Source organism: Talpa europaea (assembly GCF_964194135.1).
Source record: "Talpa europaea genome assembly, chromosome: 15".
NCBI classification, from domain to species: domain Eukaryota; kingdom Metazoa; phylum Chordata; class Mammalia; order Eulipotyphla; family Talpidae; genus Talpa; species Talpa europaea.
Window position 1 is genome coordinate 9,841,766 of NC_140083.1, and position 23,938 is coordinate 9,865,703.

The 23,938-nt window shown below is 36.2% G+C and overlaps 1 protein-coding gene across 5 annotated transcripts in view; it reads right to left on the reverse strand.

The window, feature by feature from the left end:
• RIC8B (RIC8 guanine nucleotide exchange factor B) overlaps positions 1–23,938 on the reverse strand; it is a gene marked incomplete at both ends in the record, with an annotated part of 86,447 nt that overhangs the window by 16,528 nt on the left and 45,981 nt on the right. For all 5 annotated transcript variants that reach the window (XM_084254749.1, XM_084254746.1, XM_084254748.1 and 2 more), the window contains 4 exons: positions 7,020–7,164; positions 16,348–16,492; positions 20,001–20,096; positions 20,805–21,033. In XM_084254749.1, the coding sequence (XP_084110875.1) occupies positions 7,020–7,164; positions 16,348–16,492; positions 20,001–20,096; positions 20,805–21,033 (615 nt within the window). The remainder of the gene's footprint in view (positions 1–7,019; positions 7,165–16,347; positions 16,493–20,000; positions 20,097–20,804; positions 21,034–23,938) is intronic.

Consider the following 23,938-nt stretch of genomic DNA (forward strand, 5'->3'; position numbering starts at 1 on the left):
TTACGATACCAAAAAAGGACAAATGAACATATCCCTCAGAGCTGAAATATATTTTAAGGTCTTCGCTCTTTTTTTCAAATTGCTGACACATTTAGCCAATATCAACAGTATTAGATCACTTAACAAAAATCCATTAATAATTCCCTCCACTATACGAAAATTAACTTCAATCTCCAAAAAGTGTGGATTAAATTTTACTCAAAGAAGGGGCTATGTTATCAGGAGCAAGGCAGATAAGAGGAACAAAAAGTATCTACTGTTAAACCAAAGGAGCTTTTATGCTTGTATGATAGGGACCACAGCCACTCAACTCCATTAGCAGGTTACCATGTGAGAATGCAAATCTAACATTAGAGCTGCTCCTTTTTTGAAGTCTAACAATCCATACTGTCATCTAAAATATCTGAATTCTAAACGCTGGCGAGTAGCTGTTTTAAGAAGCACTATGTAAAATGAAACAAAACACAAAACCAACCAACCAGTACAACATGCGTCAAGCCAAACAAAACCTACTTGCAGGCTGACAATCTGCCACCTCTAGGAAAGGGGTCAGCGATTTTAGGAAAATGCATCTGTGAAACCAGGGAAGGGGGCTGGAAAGGAAATGTATGTAAAAGAAGCTAGAAATGTCTTTCCAGGAAAAACTCCCCTGAAAATTTGTCCTCCCACCCCCACACACAAAAAAGGCAGGTAGAAATTTTCCATATCTTGATTATTTAAAATTCCATTCCCTGGGTCTCCCACTTCCCAATTAGAAATGCAGCTTGCTGAGGATAGGTAACTCAATCATCTTGATATCCTAAGGCTGAGGAGGAGCTAAACAACTCAAATTTAACTCAGAAAATTAATTTACTCAAAAATTTACCGAGTACCTACAGTGTGCAAGGCACTATTCAAGAGAGAGCTCAACAAAAACAAAGAAATCTCTTCCCTCATGGAGTTTATCTTCTAGTGGGGAAAACAGACTTATTAGGTAAATTACGTGGTATGTTAGAAGGTGGTAAGTACTATGAAAAAAAAAAAAAAAGGCAACATAAGTGTGGGTTGAAGGGAGGGAGTGTTGCAATTTTTAATGGGGAGACAGAACCAGCTTCACTGAGGTGAGGGAAAGAGGAGAGTAGCTCTCTAGAGAACAAGCAGAAGGAATAGTCAGTACACAGGCCTCATGCAGGAGTGTATCTGCAGCATGATGAACAGTGAAGAGGCCAGTGTGGTGACAGCACATTTAGAAAGAGTGGAAGCATATCACTCCAAAGACTGGTTTTTAGCTATGTAGTTTGGAGCAGTGACAATGACTCACATTTTATAAGGATCACACTGGTTGCTGCTGAGAATGATTAGAGAGTGACAAAGTTAGAAGCTATAGGACAAGTTAGGAGGCTATTAAACTGATCCTGGAGGAAGAAAATTTTGACTTGAATCAGTGTTGGCAGTAAGGGATAGCTGGATTCTGAAGGCACTGTGAATGAAGATAGAGCCAGATGTTTTCTCTTATTTTCTATTATGGCTGTATCAAAGAAATAGATATTTTAGGAACACAAACTATTTGAAAGGCAAACTCATCTCTCCCTTTGGGTGAGGAAAAATACTGTTGCTCTTAAAAACACAAGCTCTGACTTCCTATCTATTAGGATGAATATTATGTATATAAAAACCGCAGAAAAGAACAAATATTGGAGAGGATGTGAAGAAATTGGAGCCCTTGTACACTACTGGTGGGAATGTAAAATGGTGGTTCCTCAAAAAATTAAACCCAATATGATCCATCAATTCCATTTCTGGGTATATACTCAAAAGAAATAAAAGCAGGGAGTGGACCAGTTATTTCCATGGCTATGCTGACAGCAGCATTACTGACAACAGCCAAAGGTAGAAGCAAACCAGAGTTCATCAATAGATGAGTAAACAAAACATGGTACATACATAAAATGGCATATTATTCTACTTTGAAAAGGAAGGAAATTCTGATACATGCTACAGGATGGAGGAATCTTAAAGACATCATTCTAAGTTAAAATAGCCAGTCACAGAAAGACAAATACTGTGTATGATTTCACTTATATGTAGTTCTTAAAGTCTACTCAGGTGAGGCTCCTAGTTGTGGAATGGAGGTTAACCAGAGGCTGTGGCAAGGGGGAAATGTGTACAGTTTCAACTGGGGAAGATGAAGTTCTCGTGGATGGTGGCAGTTAAACAACAATGTGTGTGTACATAATGCTATATAGGTCTCACACTAAAATGAATTTTGTCAGGTATAGTTTACCCCCCAAGTAAGGTAAAAATAATAGAATAAAACTTACTTTGTCTATCTCTCAAACAACAAAAAATCCCCCAAAACACAAGTTCTGCAGTTAGCTTACCTGAGCACTTATGAACTATTATACATCCCAGACAAGTTACTAACTTCATTGACCTTTCATTTTCTCATCTGTAAAACAGGAAGAACCCTACCCAAAGAATTGCTGTAAAGATCAAATGAGGTATCAGGAAAGTTCTTAGAACAGTAACTGGCACATGACACTTAATAAGTATCAGCTCTTAGTAGCATAAGTAAGAGACTTACTTACTCAATGATTTCAGGGAAATAATCACTGGATGATTATTTCACAGTGAGTTATTCCATTCAGTTGATGGTTACTATCGAGCTGCATGGGCAATCTTCACGTTAACGAAGCCATGAGACAACCAGGTGTTCTGTGGAGTCTGCTACAAATTCAGATATACTTTGAAGCGACACCAGTTTATGGTGGCTGAGGCTAAAATACTCAAGTAATTTGGGAATATAAAACTGGTTTCAAATTTTAAAAAGTAGGGTAAATCATGAGACCACATCTTAATCCAAATTCTTACAATCTGTTAGTAATGGAAAGAACTAGGATGGTGTTCTTTTTATGAGGTGTTTATCATGTATCAGCATGCAAAAATATACACTGAATATATTATATGTACATGAACACCAAGTTATATCTAGGCAATTAAAAAAAAAAAAACCTCTACAATATCTTTTAAAATTGTAATTCTTTAAAAATGTTTCCTGGGTCTCCCTGGTGGCGCAAGGATTAAGCACCACACTATGAAGCAATCCGCAGCCTCTGCAGCACGAGTTCAATCCCTGGCCGGCCAGGAAGAAAACCACATGGCGAGGCAGACCTCTCCTACCTTGCCCGCTGCTCCCCTCAGCAGTGTATTTCAGTCAATCTGCCTGTTCTGCTCCCTACTCTGTCTCTGGTGGATCCTCTCACACCCCGCCTCTCTGGCCTGGACCCTAGCTCTTGTATGCATAAATAAATCTTAAAAAAAAGTTTCCTATGTTAGGTTTAGGTTGCTGAATTAAGAATGATATCCTTGATATAAAAGGTAGAGAAAACTAATGATTGTGAATCTACAGAAAATTAAACCTGGAGTAAATTCAACACTGTAGTTGTGTCAACACACCTGGCTTCTTACTGGCATTTACCCAAATTATAATACAAAAGAAAAATCAGAAAACTCAAGGCAAAAAAACTGGTGTGGTAACTTTGAAGGCAAAAAACTGGTGTGGTAAACAAATATCAAAGGTTGGTAAACTTTTGGAACCAACATATATGACAGAAGAGGCAAAGTTCTGATGTTTCAGGGATCTGAATTTAGATTGTGCTTCATGACCGCTTATAGTAAATAAATTCCAGTTCCTAGAAATGTTATCTAAATCTTTTTATACATAAATATGTCATCACAGCTCTTACTAGGCAAGTACTAAAATCTTCAAGTCCTTGTTTCTGGGTCATTTACTTTGAGAAACATTAAAAACAAACAAACCAAAAAAACCTTTCAATTATATTGATCCAATATATGGAAACAACTAATGGGACCTGATAAAATCCTCACAACTGAAAGTCTCTTGTCCAGCGCTGAAGAAACTAGCTATACAGCTGCTGCCACAACTGAGAAAAATAGTCAAGAACCCTCCAAGGTTGCTTAGGACATGATTTTAAAAAGGTTCTGAATGTGATTATGAGTCAGTGTGAGGTATAATGAGTATAACTAGGTCTCCTTGAGCTCTGTGGACTTTGGCCATCCCTTTCTCCTGTTCTTCCATAAAGTAGCCCTTTACAGATAACTTTTTCGGACGCCTTGGCTTCTGTATACCCTTCCTGACAGTCATGGTCAAAATGAGCCAAATGGCATTAGATACACATCTTTCTATTGATGCTGGAATGATGTACAAACCATATCAGTCAGATATATTATCCCATCTTTACAGTCAAGGGGCTTCTATGCCCAGAACATGTAAGAAACAGATACAAGTTATAATTTAGGGATTTGGCTTCTCATTGATATAGAGGTCAAAATTCATCTGGAAACTTTTAACAAACCTAGTAAGACAAACACCAAGATCCTGTGTGGCATGTACCAGATTCTATGAGTACTTTTTGTCTAAGTGTGCTAATTGCAGAAAGCCATTTCCAGTCCATTAAATACATTTATTTTGACACAAAAAGGATTGTTGTAATATAAACTGTCTCCCATAGCCTGAATGTAAGCTCCCTACAATTCTTGGTTTCAGATTCCATTATAGGATTACAGGTTACCTTGGTGCAATAATCAAAATCCACTGACATTTTTGACAATGGGACTAGTGCCAACTGGATGAAGGGTGATTTCTCTGCTTCTGCCAATACTAGCAACTATTATAAGTAAGAGAGACAGACCTGTGATCTTGGAAACATTGACCGGTGATGGGTAATCAGGGGCAGGGGACTAAGTAGTCCTTTTAGATGCAGACTTTATAAGTTTGACTAGGTAGGTACAAATTTTTCATAATGTTTTTTAGGAAAAAAGCTCTTTGTGCTCTATGGATCATTCCCCAGAACACAAAGGACCGTCTTGCTTAAAAAGTACTTTTTTTACCAACACTTTCACAGGAACTACTTGAACAAGTATGTTAAACTGACAAACACCCCACCACACTGTTTTACTGAAAGAGGGAAGATGGGAGAAAAAAAAAAAAAACAACAGTCACCAGTCATCTACCTGAGGGGAAGATGTGATGCGACTTAAACACATTCATACTTGTAATGAGCAAGATTTAAGAAATACAAGACTTCACAATGACTATTTTGATCACACTAACACAGTTCCCAAAAACAGTATAGGCTAGTCTGAAGGCTAAAGAAAATTCAAACTAGAGAATCTTAAGTATAGAAGTTATATTTATAAAAACTGGAGGGGGGGAAGGCTAATTTTACAGACAGTGATGTTCTACCCCTGATCAACTACCACACGATCAACATAATACTCTAGAATAGACTGTTAGTAGAAAACATAGCTTGTCAGATATAGAATCTTATGCTAGAGCTCTAAGAAAGTAACAATATAAAATATAATGTTCCTTGATTTGGGGGGGGGGGGAAGGTGCTCTCCTGAAATAGAATATCACTTCATAATATAACACATTTCTATTTTCCATACCACTGGGAGAGACTCAGTGTTCTTAAATTTTTTTCTAAGCTCTTCTCCTTATGGTAACATTCTGATACTTGTAAAGTATATGACCACTACTGTTACAGAAGTCACCTCCCAAGCAAAATCAACAATACACACTGAGATTTAATGTTATCAAACATTCATGAGTACTCATAAGTATTCTTAGTTGAGTATGTCCAAACAATGAATACCTAATGTAATTTCCACATTATTTAAAAGTAAGACTTCTCAAGTGGTATATTTCAATGTTTCAAATGGACAGATAATATTAAACTGATATGGATGATACAGAATGGAAAAATCAAGAGCTAGCAAAATTAATTTAGAATGATTTCTATATGAGGAACGAAGAATGTAGAAAGCCTCCATTTTTGCTTTATCTACTTGATAAGAGGCCCAGTTTATAACATCTAAATGGTGGCAGCTTTAATTTAAGAACCCACTGTAAGCTTTCTCCCCCCAGTGTTTTTTCTAAGCATATAGTTTATAAGAATCTGCTGAGGCTGACAGCACTGCTGCTGATTTTAGCTAAAAGAACCTGTAGTAAGACCTAATTTTCCAGGAATACAGGTCCATAATCCCTGCCTAATTAGGAAAGGATTTTTTCTTTTGCCATCTGACACCCCATTTCTTTCATGACATTAGGGCAAAATCTATACTTATAAAAATGGGAGGAAGGTTAATTTTGCAGACAGTGATTTTCTACCCTTGATCAATGACTACATGAGCCACATCATACTCAAGAGGACTGACCACAGGGAACACAGCATGTCAACATCACTGACAATGCCAAAGGTGAGGGCCACACCCTTTCAACACTCAGTAAGGAAAACCAGAAAACTGAGCTCAAATAACTCTCAAGTGGAAACTAAGAAATTTACCTGGGAAGGGGACTGAGAGGAGGGTGAGAAGAATACAGAGGGAAAAGAAGGAAACAGAAGTGACTGACATGGGATGATAAGAGTTAGTGTCTCATTTGTAAGCATCCAATTTGGGAAGACTTTAGTGTCTGGTTTGGCTACTCAGTGCACTAATGTATCTGTTCAAAGATGACTGCCTAAGTGTTTGACTAAAACATACTGAGTTGCTTTATTTTTTGACCCAAAGGGCTTTTATGCAAAAGGGAAGATCAGAATGTATGGAACCTACATTTAGATATCTGAGAAAGACTGAGCATCAAATAACCAACTTAAATACTTGATCTTGTAAAATTTCAACCTATGGAAAGGAAAGAAAGTAAACAACACTTTTAAATTATGACAGATATCTAAAAACATCATCATCTCTCCTAAAACCTGAGAGAGGATAATGAGCATGTTGAAAATATAATGCAGCAGAACATTTCTGGTAATATTATCCTTCTCAATCACTTGAAATCACTCTCTAAGGTACCAGCTATGAAAAGGCCTCGGAAAACACTATTAAACAGAAAGCTTCCAAATCCACAAAAGAAAAGAAACACTAAGGAAGATTAAAGACAAAGGAAGTGAAAAGCAAATAACCAACTCAAAGGCACAGACAATAGTTAGGTGAAAAGAAATTTGATACTGTACTTTGGTTTTGCATTTTTGTATTCTTCAGTGTCTGTGTCCTCGTCCTCTGAGTACCAATTATCTCCTCTTCCTCCAGCCAAGAGGCCCCTGGCCGCCAAGAGTCCTGCAGCATTTCCATAGCCAGTGTATTTCAGCAGGCTATCCACTGCAAAAACAGAATAGGTTTTTAGACAGGAATCCTTAGGTGCTCACTGTCATCACTGACCACTCACCTACACAGTGAGGATGCATTACATGCCATGGCATTAAGTCTTAAATTGAAAGGTTTTCAAATTGAGGTCGTGGTTATACTGAACTAGAAATTCTCCTACATGCTCTGAGGACCAAAAGTCTTATTTCGGCTATCAGAAATCAAAACAGAGTTGTTGTAAATACATTGTATGCTAGGAGTGGGGTCCCTGTGGTAAGGTATTTATTTCTTTTACCAGTTTTAGAGAAATGATTAGAAACAAGTTAATGAAGGAATTGGAGGGAAACAACATAAAAAATACAAAAACTTGAGGATATTACAAATAGAATAGGCTAAAATGTTACTTTCACAAAAAAGCTAGTACCCAATATATAAGCACATAAAACCCACTGAGAAGGCAGGTCCAGAAGTCAGACTGACTGGATTCCAAGAATGGCTCTACCAGATGGCTGACCTTGAGAGTAAATTATTTTGTAGTTCTGTACCCCAATTTTCTAATTTGGAAAATTGGAATAATATCTACCTCACAGGTTAACACATGCAAAGTGCTTTAAAAAGAATGTGGCACAAAGTAAGCACTCATTCCTTTCCCCTGGAAATAGTAGGTAAACAAACATTTTAAACTTATCTCTGTCAAAAAATGAAAAAAATCCCATTGAAGCATTTGGTGCTAGTCCTCTGTAAATATCACCTTGTTAATCAGTGTAAAGTGTTATCATCACTAACATAAGTAAAAAGACTTTTGCAGGGGAATCCTCAACTTAGGAATTTTGGGGATTATCGCAAAGAAACTTAAAGGAAGATACTAAGCAATCATTAAAGAACTTTAGGGATACTTTCTTTTCTTCAGGTACAATTTCAAGGTGAATATTAGAATAGTCAATCAAATGATTAAAACTGACAAAATTTACTTCTGGCATTCAATAAAATATTATCTTAAACATAACTGTAGGGAACAAACCATAAAATATTCTATGGAAAATATGATTGTAATTCAGATCACTTACTGGAAAAAAAAAAAAGAAAGTTGAAGAAAATTCAGAGAACATCAATTAAAATAACTTTGGGGACTGGAAAGAGACAGTGAGCAAGGAAATAGCTGGGTAAGAGGAAGGGATATATATGGTTAGAGTATCAAATCATAAGTGCATGGATAGGATAAATATTCCAGGATAGAGCTGTTCATGAAATTTTAAAGCACTTAACTTGGAGTTAAGGTGGTTTGGGGACAAATAAAAAGTTGTTTCAAAAGAACACAGCAAACTGGTAAGATTTGTGCAAAAGAAAACATGAATAATGTAAGTAGATGAAATAGTTTGTTTTCAACCATTTTCTACCTTAAAACCTATTGGTGGGCCTCCCCGGTGGCGCAGCGGTTGAGCGCTGGGTTGCGAAGCTGTCCGCAGCCTCTGCAGCGCCAGTTAGATCCCTGGCTGCTCCCCGGACACCGGAGGAGGGTCCCGCATGGCACGCAGACCTCTCCTGCCGCCCGCTGCTCCCCTCAGCAGTGTACTTCGGTCCTTCTGCCTGCTCTGCTCCCCGCTCTGGTGAATTCTTTCACCCTCCCGCGCTTCTGACTGTACCCAGTGCTTGTGTAAATAAATAAATAAATCTTGGGGAAAAAAAAAATAAAGTTTAAAAAAAAAAAACCTATTGGTAACTGTGGTCACTTTGGTAATTATTCTCAGTGGGTGCTACATAGAATCATGTTAGAATTTAATAAGGGACCACAAAAGCCCTTAGAATAAATATATCTGTTCTCTCTTGCCAGCAGCTTCTCCTCAGTGTGGGGTGGTTTAGATAAATTCCTGGATTCTTGATGGGCTATCAGGGGAAGTGGATATCCAGAGTATCTGGATATTCCTGCAGGGCAGACATGACCTAGTCACACAGGCAGACACAAAGTGACTGTGGCTTTTGGGTCATAGATCTGAAGCTATGGGGCACTGATACTATCAAAGTAAGCATTTTAGAAAAGGCTTATTACAGGTTCCAGAAAAGGATTCATTGAAATTGTGAAAGTCTAAATTGAAATGCTATGAATGGTTTAAATGAATATATTTAAATAAGTATTTATTTATTTATTTTTTTTTTGGTGGGACCCTCGCCGGCGGCCAGGGAACAAACCGGCGCTACAGAGGCTGTGGGCAGCCTCCCAGCCCAGCGCTCAACAGCTGTGCCACCAGGGGAGGCCCTAAATAAGTATTTAAAGATATACAAAAAATGTAAGTAATCCACTATGGCTAAAGAGTAACACACTTTAAGAATGCAGAATTCATGAAAGGCTAAAGTAGTGTAAAAAGGTGTAAACAGAATACTAAATATCCTGCTTTCTAGTGCAAAAATTCCTCCTGGAAGTTAGCTAATAGTGAAAATCCCTAGAACTTTTATGAAAGTAACATTTATTGCCCATTCACTGGACTAGACATTCTGTGCCAATTCTGTGAGTTTGTACTACAGAGAAGACTTAAGAAATACCCTGCCTTCACAATAGATAAGGTAAATCAAATGAACTTTTGTTATTAGAATAAAATCCTCAAAAAATGGGGGCGAGGGAGGTAAGATAAACAGACTACAAAATTCTCACAATGAGAAGCATATTCTTTGTGAGGTTGTGACTGACATTATTTGGTGGGGGACATCTAGCTACTTTTCAGTGTGTTTTCAAATACAATGTATAATAATCTTATTTAATACTGTGGAAGTAGTAAAAGGAAAACTGACTGAACTTGCCTTTAGTTAAATTGAGCTGGCTAAAGCAAACAAAAGATTTTTGGGTGACCCTTAAAAAAAAAAAAGGAGACAAATATATCTGTTCTTTGTCACAGCAATCATCCACACAGCAATGTGAAAATGCTGCAGAAATGCAATAAATCAGCATTCAGTGAGAAAGTAGCAACAAATGTTTCACCATTACTTTATCATGATGCCAGGGAGCACAAGGAACTGAGGACAGCAGCCACAGCAGCACTGTACTTAGCACTGTGCTGACAGTCATTTCTTATACAAATGTGGGTTTTATCACCTCTGCCATGAAAACAAACAAAAGTTTTGCTCTTTACCAAAGAGAAAGAATAGCAGAACTAGATTCTGCCCAGACACCATTCCCTGCATCTGTTACACAAAGATGGATTTATAATCCTTTCAGTCAAATACTGAAATCCTATAGTACAGCTTCCTCTAACTAGCCTCCTTGTTTCTAGTCTCATACCTCTCCATTCCCTTTCCACACAACTGCTTGATAATACCTTTGTATGATTCTATCATTTTCCTGGATAAAAACTCTACTGTCCCACAGGTTAAAGATCAATTTCTAAATCAGGGCCTTAAGGGGTTCTTCATTTTCTGTCTTCTTTTCCAAACTCATTTCTTCTTATTCCTGAATACTGAGGATTCTCTACATCTGGACTTTCTCTTTTTTCTATATACCAAGGCTGTTTCACATTTCTCTGTCCCCTTTTCTGAAGACTTTCTCTGACTCTGTATACATCACCCAAGCATTCCCTCTTCAAGGCTGCCCTATTATATGGCACATTTTTTCCCTTATGATGCTTACCACAGTGCACTGATTCCTTTATATGGGGAAATATGTAAAACAGTGTATTCACCACACTGAATTCATAGACAACACAAAAATCTGTTGTTTCATTAAACATTTACAGGCCACTTACAATCTGTAAGGTACTCTGTTAAACACTGAGGACACACAGATGAAGAGATTTCGAAGCTCAATGTCTAGAATGCAAGTTTGACAAAGAGAGTTACAACACTACAAATGTCAGAAGAATAAAAAAATGGTACAAGTCAGAGAGTGATTAGCTCTGCCTGGGATAATCAGAGAAGGCTTCATAAAGACGATGCATAGGATGATCTTCAAAGATAAGTTCACCATGCTAACAAAGATGGGGAAAGGTATCCCCCATGCAAAAGAAAAGGCATCTGCTAAGCCATGGAAATGTGCCAAAAAACAATGCAAAATTATCAAGCAAAGATAAAGAACTGAGTATGATTAAACAAAGTATAAGGTAGGAGTGTACAGAAAATACCTAGAAGTAAGTCATGGAGGTAAAATTTGGAATTACCATGCAAGTGATAGGAAGTTACTAGAAGTTTTACAAGGGAAAATGACAAGATTATATTTGCATTTTAGCACTATTCCTGTTAGGCATGTGGAAAACAGACTGAAGAAAAGCTGACTAGAAACAGAGATATGATTATTTTAAGAGTTTATGAAGAGACACAGATCTGGGAATCCCCAGCAAAAGGGCTGAGGCAGACGTGAAGGAAGAAGATGAAATCACTCAGGAAGCAATATGAAGTGAGAGAGGGGGCCAGAAGAGAACTCTAGGGAATACTAGCAATTAAATATGGACAAAGATTGGAGTTAGCAAATAAAACTGAAAAGAATGAACAGAGAGGTAGGTCAAAGGAAATCCAGTATATGTGGTAGCACAGAAACAAAGAAAGTGGTCAATAGTGTCAACTGTTACAAGAGATGTAGTAACATAAAGACTAAAAACACACCCATTATTTAAAAAAATTAATTTGTAACCTTACTTTAAAGCATTTTGGGGAGGGGAGGAGGGGTTGGAAGGGGTAGGGAGTGGTAATGAATAGTCTGATTTGCAGCAAGTTGAACACTGCATGGTTAGTAAGGATGAGACAAAGAAAACCAACAGTCTTTCAAGATGCTAAGAAGTGAAGAACAGTAACATGAAGAGATGTGTATAGGTTGAGGAAAACATAGGGAGGGTTAGGAAAAAAAAAAGAATAGAGGGTAACAACTGATGGAGCAAGGCTTCTGAGAAGACAGTCAAGAACAGAACAATAGGAAAGGGAGACTATTTCTGAGCTAGGGACACCTATTCCTCTGAGACTGAAATAAAGGAGGCAAAGGTAAGTCTACAGGTTGGGGCTCTGTGCTGAGGAGTACACCTCTGGAATTTAGCACCTGCCATGATGCCTGGCACATATGGGGAATTAATGCATGTGTGAAAAGATGGAAAACCCACAAAGGCAGGGGGTCATTTTACAAATTACTTTCATTTACTAAAGTATATAAGGTTTATCTTAAGGTCTCCTGTACCAAACAATTTGCATTAATAGGCAATAAAAATTCAGTTTTGGTATGGCTCAAAAAAACAAGTGGTACTGTAAATTAACCTGTGGGCCACTAGTAGTTGGAGATGCAGTCTGACCACTCACAAATGGGTATCTGAGACAATTAAATGGCTCTTTCTTTGCCAAGTCTTTCATACAGTTTTGCCCTTTGCATCCCACCCCTTTTTAAATACCCTTCTTAATTTAGTTTCCGTATTCCCAACCCAGTTTGATTGCTGCTTGCTTCCTCTGCCCTGTGGTCTGTTTAAACCTCAATTATGGTACCTTCATTTTCAAATTTAGCTTTGAACAACCTTAAGAGGATAGTTTAGTCACCCTGATAACTTTGACATTTATTTAATTTTAATATATTCTGCCTCCAAACTCTGGTTACTTAATAAGTTGAACACAGACTACAAACAGTGTGGAGGTTTTTTTGTGAAGGTTTTAAATTAGAATTGAAAACATTTAAAAGCTGGGAGATTTTATGTAAAAATCTTGAAAATTTGGAAGATTTCGTAACTCTGGCCATATGTTCCTTAAATGATTGTTCCTAACATCAGAGCTAAATAGCTCCAATGTCCTTGTTCCAATTCTCTTTCTCCCCTACTCACACCTACTGTCTCTCCCAATAATGAGCTAAGTGACAGTTTTCATCATTTATGAAGCTGTGTCCAGTGTATCTGACTTACTTTTATTACCAGCCTGGCACCTGTAGGCATTGAGTTTGTGACCCTTGAGTTGTAATAAAAACAAGGCAGAGACTTTTGTTTATCTTGCATAAAATAGCTCTGTATTCCCAGGATTTAGCTCAAAATGTGTTTGTCGAAATTAGTAAATTTTTACTTCAGTAGAGTATATCTCCTGAACTTATAATCACATTGGAAAGAAAAGCAGATTGGTATTTATAGAACTGTTAAAGGCTCAGAGAAAATGACAATATTTTGATAATGTGGGTTGGCCTTCAAGTTAGGATTATCAAACCTCAAATACTGTACACCAGGGATAGTAACAAATCTATTTCAAATGATGAAAAATTAACAAATTCATTTATAAATACTTATACCCTATTTGCTATGATAAATGCATTTTACTCTCATTAACATGTTGGTAAGGTGATTACAGTTAGACAATCGTTATTCGGAACAATCATTTAGTTATAATTTAGATATGCAATATTTACCTAGATACATATTGAATATATAAAATACACTTTATTTTCCCCCCTTTAACGACTTTTTAAAAAGTGCACAAGAAAGGCATGCTCCTTGTAGAAAAATAGTAAAATACAGAGAATTATAAACAATCTCCAGTCATCCTACTATTCCAAGGTAACAATAGCATTTTAGTGCATATTTTGATAAATCTTTTAAAATTAAAATATAACATGTTATTTTGATTTATGTACATACATACAAAGCTACACTTTAAAAGTAGCCCATTTCTGATTTTAGAAAAAAATCAAATGATTACTACATGCAAGGTACTAATAGCAGTCACCTAATTCCAAGACTCTAAAATCTTTTTCCAAAGTCATGAAATAATTAAATTGTTTAAAAGAGCAGATGCTAAACTATAATAGTTGAACATTATTACTATGATAGGAAACATGGCAAAATGGGAAAGGATTTAGGCGCTAGTCCTAAGCACCTACATGAGCTAGGTGTAAGTTCTTAAAAGACTCTCAAGTACCAGTGTGCCTCATTTATGAAACTGAAACAATGATACTACTTACTTTAGATAGGCATTATGAAAATTAAGTGACATTATGCACAGAATGTCTAATATAAGACACCTAGATACATAAAAGCTGAATTTATTATCATTATGACATTGATCAAATTATGTTGCTACTGTATCATCTTAAGAGGAACTGAAGTAGAGAGAGCAATTAGTCAGAAATGAAATTTAAGAATTCAATGGAGGGCCTCCCCGGTGGCACAGCGGTTGAGCACTGGGTTGCGAAGCTGCCCACAGCCTCTGCAGCACCGGTTCGATCCCCGGCTGCTCCCCAGCCACCGGAGGAGGGTCCCGCATGGCGCGCAGACCTCTCCTGCCGCCCGCTGCTCCCCTCAGCAGTGTACTTCAGTCCTTCTGCCCCTCTGCTCTCCGCTCTGGCTCTGGTGAATTCTCTCACCCTCCCGTGCTTCTGACTGTACCCAGTGCTTGCATAAATAAATAAATAAATCTTAAAAAAAAAAAATCAATGGATACAACTCAACAGCAAGAAAAAAATCCCAAATAAAGAGGTCCATTTTTCCCCAAAGAAGACATACATATGGCCAATAGATACATGAAAAGGTGCTCAATATCACCAATCATTAGGGAAATGCAAATCAAAATCATGAGATATCCCCACGTATCTGTTGAGATGGCTCTTATTAAGAAGACAAGAGATAAATGTTGGTGAGGATGTGGTAAAAAGGTAATTGTTGGCACACTGGTGGTGGCAGTTATAATGGAAACCAGTATAGAAGGTACTAAAAAAATAAACAGAACTACCTGTATGATCAAGCAAACCCACTTCTAGGTATACCTCCAAAGGAAACGAAATCAGTATCCCCAAGAGATAGTTGCACTCCCATGTTCATTACAGCATTATTCATGATGGTGAAGATAGGGAAACAAACAAAATGCGCATTGGCAGATGAATGGATAACGAAGACACAGACATACACGCACACAAATATTCAGCCATGATAAAGAAGGAAATCCTATCATTTGAGACAAGGTGGATGGACCACATGGGCATCATGCTAAGTGAAATAAGCCAGAGTGACAAATAATTTATGATTTAACTTGTACGTGGAATCTAAAAAACAACAAAAGTCAAACTCATAAAACAGTAGAATTGTGGTTACCAGCAGTCTGGAGGTAGAAAAAGGGAGATAACTGATTAAGGAAACAAGCTTTCAGTAATAACATGAATAAGTTCTAGAGATCTAATTTATAGCATGGTGACCATAAGTAATAACACTGTATTGCACACTTGAAATTTGCCGAGAGTTGTCCTTAAGCATTCTCACCACACAAGCAAGAAGATAATTTCTGTGTGATGGATGTGTTAATTAACCTGTGATAATCATTTCACAATGTATATATATGTCAAATCAACACATATTTTAAATATATACAATTTTGTCTATGACATCTCAATAAAGAAGGTGGTGGGAGAAGAGAATTCAAGTGACTTAAATTTTTCATAGAAGTGAATGAAGTTTTCCACAACCAAATTATCTAAGATCTCACAAAACTGGAGTACTTCAAAAAAAGTGGAATAAAAATCTGCTCAGATGGGAGTTTTATACTAACACATTTATGAACTAGGAGATAAAGAAATAGGTAAGAATATCTGAATAATTTAACTAAAATTCCTTGCTTAGAGATCTTGCCTTCTGTAGAGCAAATAACCATATAATTTTAGGAAATATTTTGAATTGTTAAATATATCTCAGAAGACACATATTATACTTTAGTAGTTATTTAAAAATTTCTCTCTACCTTTATTTTATCTCAAGGGTAAGGGGTGACTCAGCCATTTTTGTATTTCCAGTTAGTGTATTATATCGCTTACATTAACAACTATTTATTGACTAAAGAACCTAGTGAAGAAACCAAAACTCCTATAGCTTTAATTCCAAAGGGAAGGAAAAAGGTGAATGAATCCAGGTATTTGCCAAGTTATTAAAATAGTAGCACCTGATTTACTTAAGCAGTTGTTTCATAATGGTTTCAGGTCCTGACTCATCAAGATTAGCAAGTTTGGGTTTGTCTGTAGTATAGCAGGATGTCTCAAAGACTTTAGGAATATACTACACTTGATCTTAGCCAAAAGGCCTGCTGCGAAGTGATAAAGACTTTAGGGATATAAAGAAAATGTTTTAAAATTATTAATTTAAATATCTCTTTAGGTCCTCTAATAGAACAGAGAGAGAAAAAGCTCTGAAAAGAGTGGAATGAAATGGTCACTTCTAACAGAAAAACTTCTCAAATTTGCACAAAGATAAAAAACATATTGGCAAAGAGAAATTAACTTACCTCTCTCTTTGCAAAGGACAAAAAGGAATTCAGCAGCAATTTGCTTGACTCCAAGGTCAACATGTGTCATGAGGCGGACCAGCTTATTTCTCACAGTTGAGCCAACTTCAGGCCGATTTGTCACATCCCTCAATGGTGGTAAAACCTAATGGTACAAATGCAAAAATCATCGTAAATCAGGTGCATTAGAGTAAACAAGGATGTTAATATGCAACTGGTCAGTCTTGTCATATACTCTGAGCTTCATTTTTCTAAGAATGGAAAAACAAATGGGTTTACTTCCAAAAAAAACAACAAAAAATAAACTTCAAATAACTTCATTCCTGTAATGAGGTTTCATTGGAAGAGAAACCTCTCTCTTCAATACTACCATGATATACACAAAATCTATTTCCAATTTTTACTCAGCTCAGCATTTAGAAAGGCTGTTTGCCTCTATCAAAATCCATTTTAAAGTCTGGGTAAAGTTTTTTTTTCATAGACACTTTCATAATATCCTGACTTACTCTGATTTTTACCTTCTTTTAATTCCTGCAGCATCTCCAGGATTTATTTAAAAAGTCTTTACTTTTATTTTTTAGTTGTTTCATAATAAAAATGGTTACTGATCATTGAGTATTTTCTATGTGCTAGTTGATATGTAATAAATGGTATACACACATTCTCTCTAATCAGTACTCACACTCATCCTGCCAAGGAGGTAGCACAGCACCAGCACTTCAGAGGACTTAGATAATTCGCTTAGTTTGTCTGTCCTTTGTTCAGTCACTCCATTACCCATCCACCCAGGCTCCTCTCTGCTGGTTTCCCTCCTGTCTCATTGGTGGCCTCATCTCAATCACTTCTGCCAATTTTTTTCTTTTTTTAATATGTGTTGGAATACTCAAGGCTGAGTTCTTGGGATTTCTTCACTATTTTCACTCACTCAATTGGTGTTCTCATCTAGTTTTATGGCTTTTATATGCTCTCTGTATACTGGTAACTCCCAAAATTATATCTCCATCTTGATTTTTTTCCTGATTCCAAACTTATGTAGGTCTCTCTCAAATTTAGCATGTTTTAAACAAAATTCTTGATGCTTCCACCACAGCTGTTCTTTCTAGTTTTCCAGCTCATTAAATGGCAAGTACATTTTTCCAACTGTATAGCACAAAATTCTTGCAGAGAGACTTGATTTCTCTTTTTCAACCCCACATCCAATCTATCAACAAACATTCACAATCTAATCACTTCTTGCTCCCTTCTAAGTATGACTAAAACCAAACTATCAATATTTCTCTCCTGGAATGTTACCCTAGCCTCTTAAATGATCCGCTTCGATCCTAGTCCTTCTATAATTTCTTCTCTATTTAACAGCAAGGCTGATCCTTTGACAGTCAGGTTATATATCATTGTTCTCACAGTTCTCCGGTCCATGGCATCTCATCTCATAGTTAAAGATAAGGTCTTTACAACTCCCTTAATTGCACATAACTCCAATGTCCTTACAACCCCACTTAATTTGGCTTCCTGTTACTTTTCTAACTACATTTCTGCTATATTTATTCCTTATGCTGCCACAGCCACGAGGACCTCCATGGAACGCCAAGCACTTTCCTGCCTCATGGTCTTTGTACTTGCTGTCCCTCTGCCTAGAAGCTCTTGTTCTAGAAATTTGAAAGCTTAAAGATCCCTTTAAGTCTTTGTGTTCAAATGTCACTTATAGAAGACATTCCCTGACCACCCTACGTAGCAAATCTTTAGTATTCTCTTTCTTATCACTCTACCTTACTCTATTTTAATCTTCCTATAGCACTATCACCTGACACAGTAAATACTTCTTCACTTTCTACCTTTTTCCAGAGTATCAGTTCCAGGAGGCAGAATTTTTTTTTTCTTATATATGTTTCTCAGCACTGGGCACATTATAGGTGTTCAATAAATACTTGCTGATTGAAAAAAATTAATTCAAGTAATGTTATCTTGATAAAAGAGACTTCTATGAACTAGGTACTATGCTAAGAAATGAGGATAGATACAAAGTCAAATTACTGTTTACTGTGTCAGACTCTTTATGTGTATTTTATTTAATCCTTTCAGCTGATTTTCTTCTTTCCCTCTTTTTTTTATACTGCATATCCATCATGTACTGGAGGCACTGGAGATAAAGCTATGAACAAAAATGGAAACTAAATGCCACAAAATTGAGTAATCTACCCATAGTGTTTACAGGATCCACATTTCAATATCTATGATGGGGAGCGCACATGTTCTTTGTACTCTTTAGAGACCAGGTAACTGCACAATAAAATCTTATTCTTTGATTCAGTCACTCATACTGGGTTTATTTCCCATTTCTAAAAGGATGAGATACGCAACAAGTGATTTCAGAGTATGTACCTAAAGCTCCAGAGTACAGAACTTATTAACAAATGTTTATCAAACAAAATGTATTGGGTTCCCTAAAGAAAATTAAAAAAAGAAATGTTTTATCATCATATACTATTCCCAGAAAAAGTCAACATAAATGGGTCCTATTTCCTCCCTCCTAAATATTACCCTCCAATAATATTTTTGGAAAATCTTCCCAATTCCTTTTTCAAATCCACAGAAACCTCATCTCTTATATAATCCTCTCCAAACTAACCCAACATGGGTTATTAATTTCTACCATCTGGTCTCTTCTCTACCTGCCCAAATACAGAATATTCAGGACCAATTTCCTTTGGTATACGTGAGTTGGGTTTAATCAGGTGTTCACTGTAAGACATAGTATAATTTATTAGCCATGGTTCATTTTACACTGTTATCAAAGTTTTTTTCTTGATGATCACAATCTGCAGTGCCTCCTCCTCATAAGGGAATCTTTGGTTATTTTTTACTACTACCTTCATCTTGGCTCTCTCTTGTGCTGGTCTCCTCGTATCGACTCATATTTCTCTAGTCCACCCTACAAGTAGTAGCTTGAGTATCTTTAAATATCCATGAGATCATGTTATTCCTCTTCTCAAAATGGTCCAATCTCACTTAGAAGAGAATGAAAAATCCTATACAATTTTATGTTGTTTCCTCATTACTTTTCTACCCTCACCTATCACTATCCCCCTACCTGTGCGCTGTGGCTTAGTCTTCTTGCTTTCCTTAAGCATACCAAAGCATCTTTTCTCAGGGACTTTGAACTCTTCCTCTCTGGCACATTGCTCTTCCAGATATCCTTAGAGATACGTTACACATTTATCTAAGTTTCTGCTTAAATGTTGTTTCCTCAGCGAGGTCCTCCCTAATTCCCCCAAGACTCCCCTTCTTCTTCTGTATTTTTCTTCAGAACACTTTCAAATATTTATTTATTTTTTGTTCCCCTCCCCAACTATAAGGTAAACTTCACAAGGCAAAGACTTCATCTGTCTTTCAATGCTTAAAATATAGTACATAATAGATATAAGTAAATGTGTTGAAGAAATGAATCAATGACTCAAAACACACACACACAAACAGGATCACTTATTTCTTGATTAGGAAAATTTCAAAGATTAAAACTTTACTTTTTCAAATTTCTGACTTTCTGGGGAAAAAAAACAACTCATGAAAGAATTTAACTCATCCAATATTAAATATATATATATGTATATATATAAAAGATTAACTGTCACATGTAATATACACTAAGCGTTTACCTGATCTTTGAGATATTTTCTGATGTTTCGATGGGCTCGGGAACATTCTGTTAATAAGCTGAGAACTGGAGTTAGACCTTCTCTATAGCTGCTTCCCTATAAAGAAAACCATACATACCACATTAGTTTCTAACAGTATCACTTCTGCCATAATTGAGCATATTAATACTCCTTTTTTGAGGTGGCGAAATCTTATGTTACCAGATCTTTACAAATCATTTTAAAAGTTATTTTCCTAACAACATTTCCATTTTATCAGTTTCACGTTTACTAACACCCACTTTTATCCTTCCTGCATTTTCCTACATTTTCTAGAGTCCTCACTGGCCCTCAATGACCTTAGAGGACGGAAAAGCTTTGATGGCCCACCCCTACCACCTTGCTGCCAACAACAGAAAATTGTTAAAAAAAGAAAAAAGATATATTTTAGGTATTTTGGAAAGTGTTTATCATCAAGTGTTTGGGGGAAGGATACTTTTTATTTCTATCACTTTACAAAATACCTACACAGAAAGCAATTCATTTTTCCCTTTTGTTCATGCATTAGTCACAATTTTGGTGTTGTATCAACACAATTTTCAACTTCGTTTCAGCAATTTATCATATGTTGTAACAAAGTAAGAGTATAAACAACAATGGAAGATGTCAGCCATATATATATATATATATATATGCACACATATATATAAAGCTTAGATTTAAAAAAGCTTGGATTTAAAAATCATGTCTTGTGATGTTTGTACATTTGTCACATTTGTATTCTTTATAAGTATCTTCCCAAGGCCTTTATTTTATCAGCCTTACCTTGTCTATTCTCTTCTCCATAAAATTGAGTAAAACATGAATAGCTTCCATATTCATACCATTGTATACCATGGTATTGTTTTTCAAAACTGTTCCTTTTTCATCTGTATTGTCACTGGGCAGTTCATCTAGAGTGGTTGCCTCTTGCGCTGTTTCTTCATGGGTTAATGGACAAATGAGAACATCCAAACAAGAGACCGGAACATTGCTTAAAAGGTTGACTGCATTGCTGAAAAGCAATTTAAAAACACAGTATTTTAATTTGATTGATTAGTCCTTTAAAATGCAAGCATAAGAAGTTCAGGAGTGTTTTAGGAGTCAATTAAAATTTTTCTTTTTCAAAACATGCCATTAATATTACTTGGTATTTATTAAGAGAGAAAATAAAGAATTGTTTCAAATACACATATGACTATTAGAACAGATGTTAAGTAGATACACACAATCACATGATGTCATGTCACTTTCTAAAATGCTAAAATAGTTATAGGTATTAGTGAGCTTTAACACCAGCTCTTTAATTTTATTATGACATAATACTAGCTTTGCATTTTTTTCCTTGGGGTTTTAAATCCTTCTGTGGATCCAGTGGTATTTTATTATTCCTTAGATTACAACATAAAACATTTTGAGAAGCACTATATATAAGTAGCTTATTATAGAGACAACATTAAAAACCAAGTATTATAGGATTGTTTTGCTCTTTCTAGATGTAGAAAACACAAATTTTAGATCATCCATTTTTTGTAAGACATTAGCAGAAAATAGGTAATGGTGCTTTTTCTGTCTCTCTCATCACCAGGTCTGTTTAAAAGAAGCCAACATAGCTATTTGAAATTTCTGTTCCCTAGGTTGCTCTGCTATCTATTAATGAATACAGGCGCCTGGGATGCATACCAGTAGGGGGAACCCAAACCTTGTAATTTTGGTATTCCCTAAAAATCTTTTCCTGCTGCTCAGTGTACTAGAGATTAAGATGATAAGAACATTTTAAAAATTAGACATATTTCCAATTAATATATTTTCCTTAATGTATTATTTCCTATTCTTATAACTAACAGGAGAGGTGATGTTCTGTGCTAACTGAATCTTATAAGCCTGTGCCTCAGAACTTCCTGATAAACAACAATGGAAAGACAGGCATTATATTTCCTAGTGACTGAGAAGCAGATCTAAAAATAACTACATCCTGACTAAAAATAAACTCTTGCAAATGCAATTTAAAAGTCTAACCACTTGGAAACTAAATTCAGCACTTCATCCATCTGATTGTCTTGATTAGACCATAGTAGTTCCTTTGAATTTATAGTTATACCCTCAAAAATAAAAGAAAATAAACAACACAACAAATATAATACAAGTTTTTTTCCTCCCTTCCCCTCAAATGTGGTTCCATTTCTCCAAAAAAAACATTTCCCTTCTTTTTATATCATGGAAAAAATTTGTAATAAATCAAAGTTTAAATATTATAGTGCACAACGAGTAGCAATGTATGGGGCATCAAAAGAATCTTATTCATGAGCAAAAATAATTTAACAAGTCCTATGAGAGAATGGTTCCTAAACTTTTTTTTGTCTGCACTAAAAATGTACTACTGTTATTAATACTGCTGATTGCTGCTGCTATTCTTACTGCTACTGTCTATAAAAGTCCCTCACATTTGGGTAACCTGAAAATAATCACAACTGGTTGGAAAAAAATGCTTTTCCCACAAATGTTCTTTAAAAAATTTTTGCACCCATGTGTAGTCACTTATCTCTTAAAAATGTATCGCTTTCGGACTTAAGGATTTGGAAACATTAAAAATTATAAATTCATTGGGAATCAAAGAAAGAAAAAAAACATGAACTCTACCTTAATTTCTTTCTAAAATTGTTTAAGTCATTTGTGAAATGTCAGAAATTCAGAAGCCATTGTGAAATGTTAGGATCATTTTTCAACACAGGGCAACAGACGCTGGCATCCATAGCATGATTCTCTGGCTCTCCCATAGAGACCACATGAGTAAGTTTAGAACCATCCATTTCATTACAAAGGGAGTTTTCCTTAAATTCATTTAAAATAAGCAGTTTCTAGGAATTTGGTAAATTTAAGAAACCAAATGTAGAGCTTGATTTAACAAATATTTGAAGGTTTTAGCGCTTTTCAAGAAAAATTCCCATTTCCCCATTTCTCATTAAACTAGGTTCCCAAACAACTACAAAATTAATTTTCTGGCTCACTGTGTCTGAGCTATTCTTTTTAAGTAAGGAAGGCCAGTGTTTTGAGCTCTGTCACTTCTCTGACAGTTTTATTTGTGGTAAGAGAGTGTATGAAATTCTCCAGCTACCAGGAAGTCAGTGACTATGCACAGAACCGCACAATGGTGTTTGCATTCCGACTCCAGGGGGTAGGAATACTGTGTATATTACTCTCCTTGTCAGCTTCCTAGAGATCATTAATCACTGGGACATGACATCCTCCTACTCAGGCTCCCAGCCCCCTCCTGATATGCAGATTCAAAAGCAAGGCATATTTAGCGCTCCTTAACGCCCTGATTAAAGCCTTGTTAGTTGTGAGAAAGAAGGCAATCTCAAATCCAGTCCCTGTCAACACTGGACTAACCATAATTTAATACCAAATGACATTGAGAAGCACAATAAGGCTGATATAGATCTACAGCTGGTAACAAATTTTCCTGGTGAAATTTATCTTCCTTATATCCGGGACTCACACATCTTTTTCCCTTATAAGGTCTACTTATATGAACTAAAGATTGCCAAAAGATTTTCAGATGTAAATACCTAAATTTAATCTAATTCAATCAAGTAATTACTTATTAATTACTCATGCCAAGCATTGTTTTATGTAGGCATTATGGAAAAAAAGAGAAAAATCCTTGCCCTTGTGGAGCTTATTTCCCAGCATGGAGAGAACAGTCAACAGAAAATAAAAGAGAGTAGCATTCTAAAAGGGAAGTAGTTTGCAGTTAAGTGGGGAAAGAAACAAGAGAGGGTAAGATAGGTTGTAATTATGAACTAGGTGATTAGGGCAGACGTCACTGAGACAGTGTCTTAAGCAAAGACTTAAAGGAAGTTAGGGAATGAGCCAAATGGCTCTCTTGGAAGGAAAAGGCAGCCCAGGAAGAAGACCAA